The sequence below is a fragment of the Tiliqua scincoides genome, chromosome 4, assembly GCF_035046505.1.
Source record: "Tiliqua scincoides isolate rTilSci1 chromosome 4, rTilSci1.hap2, whole genome shotgun sequence".
Lineage (NCBI taxonomy): Eukaryota > Metazoa > Chordata > Lepidosauria > Squamata > Scincidae > Tiliqua > Tiliqua scincoides.
The window spans coordinates 181,490,001-181,503,437 of record NC_089824.1 but is presented as its reverse complement, the minus strand read 5'-3'; the positions used below and the strand labels follow the sequence as shown (position 1 = coordinate 181,503,437).

Genomic DNA, 13,437 nt, shown 5'->3' with positions numbered 1-13,437 from the left:
TCACGAGACACAAAGAAGAGGAAGCAATGCCCATTTGGGGATCCACTTTTTCTGTTCTGCAGTAAGATATGTCTGCAATGTCTATCTAATGTTGTTGGTTTGCAAGGGGAGACCAAAACTGGAAGTAGACAGAGCAGTCCCTTCCACCCTGGCAATATGAGCCTATATCTGCTGAGGTGACCGTATGGTCTGTACTGTGATGTCCCATTCCCTAGAGCCCAACTGGTGTGGTTGGCCAGGTACAGGTAAGGGGTCAGGTCAGACTGATGCTGCCAACATAGCAGTGGTTCCCAAACTTTTCTGACTGGTGTGTCCCTTGACCTACTTGGCCTTTGACCACGGCTCCCCATTAGGGCTACAATCCTATATGTTGCATAGGGCAGCAAGTTTTTTGTGAGGATTCAGTGGCTCCCTATCTCGTTTCATGGCTCCTCAGGAAGCCATGGCTCACAGTTTGGGAACCCCTGCAGTACAAGGATTAGATGTGTGATGAATTCATGCTCAAAACACCAGCACTCCCATGGGCAGACAGATGCTAATCTTCAACTTTAAAAAATCTACACTCTCGTTTGTGTTCAAATCTTTGTGCAGCCTTTTTATCCAACAACAAGCAACATTTTCGGCAATATTGGCAGTGTAGGGAGGAGGACATATTTCCCGTGGTGGTGCCCATTTCATAAAACTCCTTTGGGGGAGTGGAACAAGACAACTTGCCATCCTTGCTAGCCCTTTTCACCTTCCTAGGACAGTAAGGACCTTCCTGTAACATGCAATTTGGAGGCCATCAAGAGGCGTGATGGATTTTACCTGGTCACACTTGGTCTTGCTATTATTTTTTAAATATGTTTTTTCAGGTATTTATATACCGCCTTTCTTGGTCGTCAGATTTCTCCTCAGACTTTAATTCAAGGTGGTTTACATAGGCAGGCTGTTCTAAATCCTCGTAGGGATTTTCACATTTGAAGAAGGTTCTATCTTTCAAGAACCACAACATTTTGAATGGATATTTGCTGATCTGGTATCACATTCTGGCCTCCACTTTCCTCCTACGCAGGCTGACAAGCAGCTCCTTCATCTCTTACTTGAAGGGCAGCCAAGACACTTACAGGTGGAATAACTCAGCTCGGCTTGTCAGCTGCTTCAAGGTCTCACCATTCATGGTGCTGGTGGCCTCGAACTGGCGACCCTTCAAATGTTATCTTCAGGCAAACGGAGGCTCTACCCTCTAGACCAGACCTCCTGCCCCTAGACCAGACCTCCTGCTGTGACCCTGTTGCTGTGTGTTTTTTTTTAATTTGTTTTACCATCGCTGGCTTTTATTCTGTATTGTGTTTATGCTTCTTATTGCAGGGTTGATTTCAATACTGTATGTACAGATCGAGCCTTCTTATCTGTAGATTTTTTATCTGTGGATTTGGCTCAGTGTGGGTCCCCCAACCAGCACTGAGCCAGACATGGTTCAATCTGAAACCTCAAAGGTGACTGAAGCTGTGCTCCGGACATCTCCAGAGGCTGATCTGAGGGCTGGGGAGTCCGCAAGTGGTCTCCCCCGCCCTCAGAATGACTTCTAAGGCCTCTGGGAGGCCTTCCCGAGCCCTCTGAGGGCCTTATAAGGCCTTTAAATGTCACTTCCATTTCTCCATAAAACCAAAAGTGACCTTCTAAGGCCTCCCAGAGGCCTCAGAAGTCATTCTGAGAGCAGGGGAGACCACTTGCGGCCTCCCTGGCCCAGATCAGTCTCTGGAGATGACCAGAGCAAAGCTCCAGTTGCCTTTGGAGGGTGAAAGGTACCTTGAACTGTGGATTTCATTATCCGTGGTTTTCAGCATCTGTGCGGGTTCTGGGAACTGACCCCCTGTGGATAATCAGGCACCACCTGTTTTTTTTTCAACTTCAGATTGCCTTCAGAGCCCCTGAAGGGCAGAAAGATACACATTTAAAGGTGAATAAAAGAAGTATCACCACCTTCCCTTTCTCCAGAACCAAGACAGTACTATAGGGTTGTATCCTAAGGGGCTGAATAGAAGAGCATGTACAGAGGCCAATTTCTCAAACTCTCCTCAACCTGATTTCTCTCAGCTGTCCCCCACTCCCCCCCACCTCCAAAACAAACTTTGAAGGATTGTGAGCCCTGCCAGAGTAAGATTCTGTGGGATGTGGAGGGCTGCAGGTTATGGGACGACTGCAATTATCTCTCTCCCAACTTGCATGAATGAAGTGCCTTCTATATGTAGAAGAGAGGGTTAGGATACAACCTACAGAGAGTTAGGACCTCATTTCAATCATTCTAGTTGGCAGAATTGACACCTACTGTGGCGTGGCACCTTTTTTGAGGAGCACCGACTCTGAGCAAAAAGTTGTCTTCACTTTCTCGTGTGTTCCACGTGCCGCGGAGCAACCAAATGTAGGTCTGTTCGGAGGGCTCTGGTTGTCCTCTGTGGCTACACTGGCACTGATTGGGATGGACTTGCTCACCAGGTGATCCAAATACTTGCTGTCTGCTATCTTGCTGTTTGGGTCACAATGATCTGGCATGTTCTGGCATGGAAGAACTGGGATCAAAGTATTGGCTTCTTGATTTGGCGGCTCCTTGCTGGTGACTGATGGTGCGTTGGGACTCGATGTACTTTGCACTTCTGTGAGCGGGAGACTGCTTCCACTTTTGCTGCCTGTGTGGTGGCAATTCATGTGGAGTTTCTTCATGTGGTGAACAACAGCTGCAGCATTGAAGGCTTGCTAAGAAATGAGAAGACAGTCAAATTCTGTGAGAATGCCCATCAGAGCGGGGATCATTGGGTCTGTTCAGAAGGTAATGTCACCCTTGGAGTTCTACCTGGGATGATATTAGGAGTAAACCCTCAGACTTGTGTGATCGCGCCCCCTGCTCCCTTCACCCCAGCAGAAATTATCAAATGAACCCAGAGATCCCACATTTACTTCAATGAGAGGTATCCTTGACCCCATAAGAACAATTTTCTCGCTTATAAGGTATAAATAGTTATAAGGTATGCACTGTATCAATAGTCCTAGGTTTTAGGGCTTGATTTCCATACTGTGGGATGTCATAATATTTTACTGATACCTTTTATACATTTATTTCTATCCACTATGAAGTTTGGCGTGTCAGCTTCCAAAATGTTGTTTGCACCTTGCATTACCAATTGTGCATTCTTGAACTGCCTCTGAGTTAACACTCTTAGGCCCAAATCCTCACCCACTTTCCAGCACTGGCATAGCGGTGCCAATGGGACATGTGCTGCATCCTGCAGTTGGGTGTCACTCACGGAGGCCTCCTCAAAGTAAGGGAATGTTTCTTCCCTTAACTCAGAGCTGCATCGCCCTTATGTCAGTGCTGGGAAGTGGGTTAGGATTGTACCCTCAATGATTTAACCATTGTGCCATTAAGAAATACATATTCCTGCAGCACTCACAGACCCACTGAGGCAGCAGTGGCCAATGTGCTGGTCTGTACAGCTCCTCAGCATCTAAAGTGAATCAATAGCTGGGGGCTGTGTTTACAAATCACCGCTGCTCACAGGCAGTGGTCTAGCTCATCTAGAACATGCACAGGTACTCTGCCCTAGCACAATGTAATTATGTTATTGGTATAGGCTGTAGAACACTGGTTCCCAACCTGCGGTCCGCAGACCACAGGTGGCCTGCAAAACTCTGAGAAGTGGTCTGCGAGGTCTGGGGAGGGGGGAGATTGTCTTCAATTGCTTCCAGTTAAACTGTCAGCTGTGGCTGCGGACAGTCTGTTCTCCACACTCTCTGAAGACGCTTCCCTGCAGACCACCAGAGAGGGCAGACAATGGACTGCCCACAGCTGGCAATGAAAGCGGCAAACCACAAATCTTCTCAATAAAGAATAAATTAAAATCTATTTTTAGCATGCAGGAGGGTGGAGATTGCACGTGGTCCACAGATGTGCGTCACAACGCATGATGATTCCAGTTTTTGCATCAGTGGTTCACAGGCTCCTAGAGGTTGGGAACTACTGCTGTAGAGAGACTTCCCAGATAAATTGGCCTGCAGTCAGCACCGTGCTATTGCTCCAATGTGGTGACCACTAGCCAGGAATAGTGGTGACCTTCACTGGTATTTTAACATCCCATATCATTTTAGGTACTCAAAAGAACCTCTGACAACAATAGAGCATTCACATGCTGTTATGCATCAAGTTGGTGAAGAACACCTTTGCTTTGCCACAAGCTTCTTGGGTGACTCACATAGCTAGAATCCTTCAAGAACAAAGTTTCCAGTGCTGATGCAGCCATGCTAATAGGGCATGTGTTTTATCCTGCTTTGGGGGGGGCAGTCACAGAGACCTCCTAAAGATAAGGGAACAGGTGTTCCCTTACCTTGGGCTGCATTACAGCTTCATTGCAGCTGGAAAGTTGATTAAGACTGTATTGTCAGGTGTGTGTCACTTAACAACCTTCCGCTTAACAACAGACCGCATATACAACGGTGGTTAAAGCACAACAAAGAGGCTCCTTAGTAGCCAGGTCTCCCATAGCCTGCAGCAGAGTGTCTGTTTACTCAACAATGAGGCTCTTAATGCAAAGAATAGGCAATCTATCTCCAGTAGCCTGTGCAGCCAGCAAGGATCTGGCAGGGAGTGTCTGTTTACACAACAAAGGCTGAATGTTCGCTTAACAGCCTAATCGCATAACAGGGATTGGAGAACATTAAGTGACCCACAACTGTATCCTAATAATTTGGGAGGATTTTCAGGTTTCAGAGATCCTGCTGGGAAATCTTATATCAATGTTTTCTGAAGGGCTGCTTCATTGCTAGACAAGAACAACATGCAGTACTACCGCGTAGTACGTCCTTCAAAATCGGCACCGAGCAACTTACCTTCCACTTGCTTTTTGCGAAGTTTTTCTGGATCTGAGCACTAACAGATGGATATATGTCACGGTGCAGGGCTGTGTTTCCATCAATCCTGCAGATGGAGTGAGAGGAATAACAAGGCATGGAGGCAGATGGTGTTTGTGAAGCATTCTGCATTCTTGCAACAGTTATCTGCCATCTTTGTATCCTCAATCAGCAGTAATTAAACCCCAAGGAAAAAGACTAGCATAGGATAAACAAATTCTTCGATATCAGGGTGTTGTGCTTCCATTCCTGGCTGCAATAAGGGTAAACGTGCATGCCAAAAGGCAGCTGTAATCAAGTTGTCCTTTCAACCATCATTTACCAACATACTAAGGTTGACTTTGATCTCAAGTATAGAATTTGACTCTGTTTATCTCTTATTGCTTTTTACTCCCAGTGAAACTTCTCCTGGGTTTGGATGAAAACTAACCTGCCCAGTTCTTTAAATGTAAAAAGCATTCAGCCTTCCATTTCCATAGCCTTACTCAGCCACAGTGCTACCCAGAGAAGGCTTGACAGACAGTCCAGGATTGGGCTGTCATACACAGGGGTCTACAACAGCCAAACACAGTCCCACTGCCATGAAATGACTTTTGGCGGCATGTGCAGTGTGCCACCAGCAGCCATTTCAGGTCCACTGCAGCAATCAGTGGCAGTGCAAGAAGTCTGCCACTGGACCCAGGTGGGTAAGCCCAATAGCAGGGCTGATGATAGTGGTGGTGGGCAGAATGAGGAGGGGAGGGGTTGGAATAGGGAAGAGACGGGGCAGGGAAGGGGGTGATTGAGGCTGGGAAGCGGGCAGTATTGGTGGCGGTAGTGCCACCAATATCCTATCCCTCTTCCTGGATCCACGCAGACTTGTGCCAGCAAAATAGCTGGAGTAGATCTGAGTAGACCCATGCAGGCTTACCCTGGGCAAAGGAACAAATGTTCCCTTATTTGGAGGAGACCTCAAGGCTCTGAAGTTGGTGCAGCTGCATTGCCACACAGGGAATTAGGTAGGATTGGGCTGTGTCATGTGGTTGTATGTGAGTGTGAGAGGGAGAAAAGTGAAGAAAGAATGTTGGGAAAAATGCTCCCCCCCACCATCTCCTTTCCCAAGCAGTTCAGCAAGAGGGCTGTCAGTTGACTCACAGCTGTGCAAGTACTGGCTTGTACTGTAGCTTCATCTCATGGTGCTGGTGGCAGCTGAAAACTACCTCATGTGTATGGCATGTTATATGTGTGCTTGACTTGAATTGAACAAGGGGAGAAGCACCAAGTCACAGAGGTGAACATTGTCCGTCGCCACACTACCCTGATCACAAACTTACACAAACTTTTTCGACTGTACTTGTCATGGCTTCCCCCAAAGTCTCCTGGGAATTGTAGTTTAGTGAGGTGTGGAGAATTCTCTCATCTTTCACTCACACAACAATTCCTAGCATTCCCTGGGATGATGATATTAAATCAGTTGGCTAATCAGATATCTAATCCCATTGGCTTTACACCATCCCACATGTGCCATTCTTTTTTACAGATTGTTCTTTTTGTGTTTATTTTAATTCCACTATTTTAAACACATCTGAACTACCAACACCTATATTATGATAAAGGAGAAAAGCACAATCTTGTACTGACTTTCGCCTCCCACTTGGTTCATGCAAATGGAGATCTCTACCTTGAGGGGCTACCACTTCCAAAAAAGGAAAACACATTTTGGAAGGAGGGCAATTCACCTCCCAGACATGCTCTGCTGCTCCATTTCAAAGCAAGAATGGCAAAGTGAGGAGGAAAATGGTAAAGGGGAGGAGGGAGAATGGGTGGGCAAGTTGGGGGCTGGCCTTCAGTGTTGCTGCCAAAAAATCATGGTGGTGGAGGCACCTGCTGCAAATATCCTGTTTCCTGATTGGGAAGAGGACTGCTGCTACTGGGATGCTGTCTCCTCTTCTTCTCTACTGCTTCTTCTGAACTGGCTGGGTGGAGTGGGGGGTGAAGCAGGGAACAGAATCCCTGTGCTTGGCCAGGTTAGAAGAAGCAGTGGCAAAGAAAGTGGTGATGAAGGGGAGAGAATTTGAGTGTCACTTTTGGGTGCTGCTTTGGCTTGGGGGAAGCGGTGGTGGACAAACTACCATTTTGTTTGTCATCTAGCTGTGTAATCTACTTACAGTAGCATTAGTGTTCTTACCAGGGGTGCCTGAGGGCTTTCTCACAAGTGAATCTCTCCTTCGGGTCTTTCTCTAATAAGTGACAGATAAAATCCTTGGCTGTTTGGAAGGAAAGAGGAGAGACACCATTCAACACAGAGGCAACTCACTTCTGGAAATTGATATAAGCAAATGCTGGAAGCCAAAACTATCTGATCACACGTTCATCAGAACACACACTGGACTTAAAAGTGGTTCTTGCTTAATTTCATTTGTAATGTAAACACATAAGCTGTATTGATTGGAATGCTCATTTGCCCTAAATATTTTTCTGATTAAAAAAATGCTCTTTGAACATATGAAACTGTTATATATTATTCAGATCACCATCAGTCTAGCTACCTAGCCTAACAATGTCTACTTCAGCTGTCAAAAGTCATACAAGATCTTTCCAATCTTGTTTACAGAGAAAAATTTTTTAGCTGAAGTTGAAAACAACATCTTGAACCTAAAACTGAGCTGTGTAGAAATTGCCACGCTCAGCATCTTGGCATGGAAACAAAATATATCCAGATGAAATATGGGCAGCCCAATCTTAACCTGGAACAGGCAGGCCTGCCCTGCATCCAGAGCAGGGTTGGGGAGAGCTAGGGTGGTGTAGTGGTATGGGAGGTGGACTTAGACCTGGATGATCCAGGTTCAAATCCCCCCTCAGCCACAAAGCTTCCTGGGTGACCTTGGGCCAGTCACTTTCTCTCAGCCTCACCTACCTCACAGGGTTGTTGTGAAAGAGGGGAGGAAAGGCTGTGTAAACCGCCCTGAGCTCTTTGGAGGAAGGGCGGTATAAAAATGTGAAAAATAAATAATAAATAATAATAATAATAAAATAAAAGTGGTTCAGTCGGGGCAAGAGGAATCACTTCCCCTTACCCTGAGTAAAGCTGCAGCAGCCCCAATTGGGCTACTCGAAACTGTGCCACCTAAAGAGGTGGCATAAGTGCCGGATCCTGGCCCTGTCCCCATTTACCCACTGCCTGCCCTTCCCGCTTGAAATGCCTCCCCATGCTTCCCCAGTCCTCCGCGTCGGCCTAGCTCGGCCAGAGTGGCTTACTGTTGCACTGGCCCAACAGGGCTTCGGCCAGCGTCCAGAGCCTGGTGCATCTCCGTGTGCCAGTCTCCCTCCTCTTAGAGCATTGCGAAAGTGCTTAATGGCACTTTTGCAACGGTCATTGGTTAGCACAAGGAGTTGCGCCAGTCCAAGAGTGTCTTTGAATTGCGCTCTCAGAGACTTCTAGTAGATTTCAAATGTAATTCAAATATTAAGTCTTGAATGTTATTAACACATGAATATTGTTTATTTTTTAAAAAAAATATGATTTGGAATTAAGTTGAAACCTTGGTCTGTTTGAAGTCAACAACATTATTTGCAACATTGTTCTTTGAAACTAGGACTTTCTTCTTAGATTTTTTTTTTTTCCCCACCCAACGGTAAAGGTCTTCCTGGTGTTCTCATTATAGACAATTACTTGGCATTTAAAAGTAAAAAGACTGTCAGGTTTCTGGTTTGGATGTCATGATAAAATATGTCACTGAAATTCACCAGAAAAGAGGATCATTTCGTTTATTAATATTGTGAGTCATCAGTTAAAATATTTAACTATAAGTCAGTTGCATGGGATGAACTTAGCACAACATTAATAGCCATTGATGCCTTACAGTAGTATTTCTCAGTGTCCTCCTTGGAGCCCTGGGGTTCCATGAGCACACTATAAGTAGCTGTCATCTGCTTGGCTCTGTGCCACACTGTGCATGTGCCAGCAGTCGGAGGCTCCCTGAGACTCTGTGCATATGCCTGTGGGGCTTAGGAGTATAAAGGGCTCCAGAGACTGTAAAGTTTGAGAACCACTGATTACAGTTTAGATCGGTTTCAGCAACTGAGGTTAAGTTGCTGTAACATAGCCCTAGGCTGCAATCCTAAATACACTTATTGGAGAGTAAGTCCAATTAATTACAGTGGGACTTACTTCTGAGTAAACATGCATAGGATTGGGTTATTATTTTCCCCCTGTGGTGTGACTTCCAGACCATGAGCGTACATATTGTTACATACTTCCTACTTTACTGAGTGGTAGATTTACAGAGCAGAACCATAGAATTAAGTTTCTTTTAGATGGGAGAGAACACTGGAGGTTTATGGGAGCTTTAAATCATTTATTTTAAAATATATGAGCAGTACCTATTTGAAGCAAGTAGATTCCTAAAACCACAATGCGCAACCACTAGCCCTGCTTCAGTTTTCCAAAGAGCAACTGAGCACTTCCAAGGATGGTTCAGTTTTATTGAATTCCAGTAAAACTTTCAAATTCAAGCCTGATGCCAACTCTTTCCCTTCCACTAACTAAAGCCCCTTGCTTTCCAAAGGCAGGGGAGAGAGAGATCTCTAGCAATCAAGGGACATTAATATTTTGTTCAATCCCTGACCATCAAGGCAGCCAAACTCATCCCACCATGCAAAATGCAGCAGAAGGGATATGTTTCAGACAGAAAAGTACCTGATTCAGATATATCATCCCAAAAAGGAGACTCAAATTCATAGTAGCCTTCTTTGATCTTCTCAAACAGTTTGGACTCTGTCTCTTCATAAAAAGGAGGGTACCCACACAAGCTGAGGCAGAATGGAAAGAAAGAAAAAAAGGAAGAAATAGCCGGTGAGATTGGCTGCTGCCATCTATAAAGGCTCCCTTTCTCTCACTTCAAAAAGTTAAATCAAGGGGTTGATGGAGAATAGAGACCAGTGCTGTAGCTGGCTATACAAAAGAGGCCAAGAGGGTTCATTACATCAGTGCAAAGATCAAGCCACTTTACATCAGATGGACAGCCTCTAAGCCCACTGGGCGAAGTGCCTTTTATGAGCTCCACAATCTACATGCACTTGGCACTAAATCCGAGCTAAATCCTCTAAATCTTAGCAGAAGTAGCGCACAGCTCAGAGGGTATTAGGGAGCAGCTAGTTCTAACTGGGTATAGAAGGAACAATGTGGTACTTTCTATAGTAATGCATGAGTTTGGAAACAAAAAACAGACAAGACTGATGGCCTTTTCTTGATCTGGACCCTTTTCTTTGTGCCCTGCACCACCACACATCCCACAACTGAAAAGGTTAATACAGGTGGCAATAGATGAGTCTGTGGCATAACCTGATTACAGCAATTTTGCTTGTGTGCTTCTTAGCTGTGGTCATCTGGAGAGCAAGTACAATCACAAAGGAAAATGCAGACATAGGAATGTGGGAGACTTCCTTAAAATGAGTCAGACCTTTGATCTGTCTAGGACAGTACTGGAAACCTCATCCAAGGTTGTAGGTAGGAAACTTTCTCTGTCCTACCTGGAGGTGGCAGGGGCTGAACCTGGACAATTATGAAATTAGGGTGGGTAAAGTGGGGCATGTGTTCCGGGTACCAAAATGTTGCAGGGCAGAGCAGGGTGTTCTGACCCAGAATCACTTCCCACATTTTTTTCCAATTACCTCAATTTATTTTAAAATACTATATATATTTTTGCATTCAATGAGTTATGCCTGGTTGCCCAAATTCACAACCAAATATGGCAGTTCAAGGCCTGATATGTAAACCCCACCCACCACTTGAGACTGGGAGAAAGTAGCAAGGTTTAGTTTTTATCACATACTATTGCAGCTACGTTCTGGCATCCTAATTCTGCCAATTAACAGGAGAGGGGACAGCTCTTTTTTCTTTGACCTGGGCTCTAATTTACCATCTCATGGGACAGAACCTGGAAACTTCTGCATGCAGAGGAGATGCTTTTCTATGAGCCATGGCTCCCCTCACTCCCAAATGACCAAAATGTAGAAGCCTGGGCTAGGGAGCTCATTAGGGGAGTTCCAAATCCCTCCAGGCAATCAAACTTTAAACTTTTTAAAAGTTTATTCTTTTTTCATTCAGGCCACCCATGTGCCACAAATAAGTATCACAGATACAGTGGAACAGGCAGGCTATTCAAAACATTTAATGTAAAATACTGCAATGTCCCTTTTGTGAAATTAGACCAGTGTCTGCAGTAAAATCAATGGGTGATGAAACTCACAGGATGTAGGTAATGACTCCTATGGACCAGCAATCCACAGCATTGCTGTACGGCTTTTGTTCAAGTACCTCTGGAGCTGCAACAAATTAAAAAACAAGTCCAGGTGAGTGATAACCTGTGTACTTCAACCTTGAACAAAACAAACCCTAAATTGGCACAAGGGTTCCTTTTAAAGTTGCAGAGTGGAAAGAAATGCCTATTATTCAGATTGTCCCAAAAATGGGACATCCCTTTTCTGAGGTAGGCAGTAGCACAGCCTGTTGTTGGTGGAAAGTGTGTATGGAAAGCACACCCTTGTTTATTTGTAGAATACTGGATCACAATTTATTCAGATTATAAGTCATACGTCAGCTGACAGCATAATACGTCAGATTATAAATCATAAGTCATAAGTCAGCTGAGTGTCCTAATTCAGATCTTTGTGATGTATATATTCAAACTACTGACGGATTAAGGATGCATTCCAGAGAGCAATTTAAAACAATGAAGTGAGGAAAAGGATGTCATGGAAGCATCCATATATCCACATTTCAGAATCCTACATGATCAGAAGATATATCTTTTCTAAAAGTCACACTATTTCAATACTGAAATTTAGAGAATTTTTTTTTTTATAATCATCTACCCAATCATTGCATTTCCCAATAAGGTGAATGAATTCCATCTTTTAGTCTGCTCCATCATTGGCATCACTCCAGAACTCCTGTGATTGATGTCTGTTCATTACTTTACAGATGTGCAGAAACCCAAGAAATTGTACCAGTGGCATCACAAGGGGGGGTTGATGTGGTGGGCTGCCCCTCTGACAACCCCAGAGGCGGATGACACACCACACTGCCCTTTGGCGATCTCTATCCTGCTCTGGGTGCAACCACTGGCAATCATGTTTCCACCGCTCACCGACAAAAACAAAAAGTGACGGAGCCCAGAGATTGCTGTACAGAGACAAGCCAAAGGCAGGCTTTTGCATTTGATGCAATGCAATTGCTTGGGAGGTCAGAGGCAACCTGATGTCATCATTACATCACTCCCAAATTTTCTTCAGGTAAGTGCTGCCCCAGGTGGCACCCACATCAGGGATGCTTCTGAATTGTTCCTGTTTCGTTTGACTTTCCTTGCAAATTTTCAGTGGCTTGGTTTTGAAAAGAACCCTGAAAGTCACACTGCGGCCCACATTTTTGATGCTTTGGTGCCAATCTCGTTAATGTCTTTATTTTCACAATTTGCAGGTTTTGATTAACTGAAGAGGCTTCATGTATTTTCCAGTATCGAACCCAGAGAATGGTATTTTCATTTTTAACAAGTGCAAGGGGGCTGGAGAGGTGCGTGAAAGGTGGCTAGGCACTTACTATCCTATTTGTGTACTGCATAGTGGGGACACAAAACTTTGGATGTTCAAATGCCTGTCATTAGATAACCAGTATGTCTTTGCTTACCAACATATCCTGGAGTTCCACATGCAGTGGACATGATGCCATTCTGCTCCATTTTAGACAAACCAAAGTCAGTGATCATGATTTTGGAGTCTTCCTCAGGCGTTAAGTATAGCAAGTTTTCAGGCTATAGACAAAAAAGCAGAGAGTTAGGACCCAATCCTATCCAAATTTCCAGCACTGGTGCAGCTGTGCCAATGGGGCATGCGCTTCATCCTGGGGTAGTGGGACAGCCACAGAGGCCTCTTCTAGGTAAGGGCATGTATGTTCCTTTTCCTCAGGGCTGCGTTGTGGCTGCATCGGCACTGGAACACTGGACAGGATTGGGCTCTGTATCTTCTACATTGGCAGGGATGAGAAACAGGGGAGAAGGGGGCTTGATGAGCTATAGAATAAAACCAAAATCAGTGTTATGAGGAATCAAACCACAAGCTGCCTTCACAATTTCTAATTTTAACTACCTAAAGCCTCATCTTCTGCTCTACTGTGCATCAAAAAGGCACTTGTGACTCATCCCAAGGCCATCAGAACAAACCCATCCCTTTCTAATAGCACATGTACAATGTAGCGTAATCAGCATCTTATAGTAAGGACACTAAAGATATGCTTTTTCAAAGATAAGTAAGGTGCAGTTATAGGGCTGTCCTATGCTAACAATGAACAGAATGTTAACATTTCCATATCAAAAACACTGGGCCAAATCCCATAGAGCTACTCCTGGAAATTCTCTTTCTCTACACCAGGGGTGCCCAAACCCCGGCCCTGGGGCCACTTGCAGCCCTCGAGGTCTCTCAATGCGGCCCTCAGGGAGCCCCCAGTGTCCAATGAGCCTCTGGCCCTCCGGAAACTTGCTGGAGCCCACACTGGCCTGACGCAACTGCTCTCAGCAT

General features: G+C 45.0%; 1 protein-coding gene across 1 annotated transcript in view; it reads right to left on the bottom strand.

Moving 5' to 3' along the window:
- CAMK1G (calcium/calmodulin dependent protein kinase IG) overlaps window positions 1-13,437 on the bottom strand; it is a 46,857-nt gene that overhangs the window by 3,730 nt on the left and 29,690 nt on the right. Inside the window, exons 6-11 of the mRNA XM_066625013.1 lie at window positions 12,551-12,674; window positions 11,115-11,190; window positions 9,563-9,675; window positions 7,052-7,130; window positions 4,864-4,951; window positions 2,312-2,736 (exon numbers count right to left, since the gene is read on the bottom strand). Coding sequence (XP_066481110.1) covers window positions 2,312-2,736; window positions 4,864-4,951; window positions 7,052-7,130; window positions 9,563-9,675; window positions 11,115-11,190; window positions 12,551-12,674 — 905 coding nt within the window. The remainder of the gene's footprint in view (window positions 1-2,311; window positions 2,737-4,863; window positions 4,952-7,051; window positions 7,131-9,562; window positions 9,676-11,114; window positions 11,191-12,550; window positions 12,675-13,437) is intronic.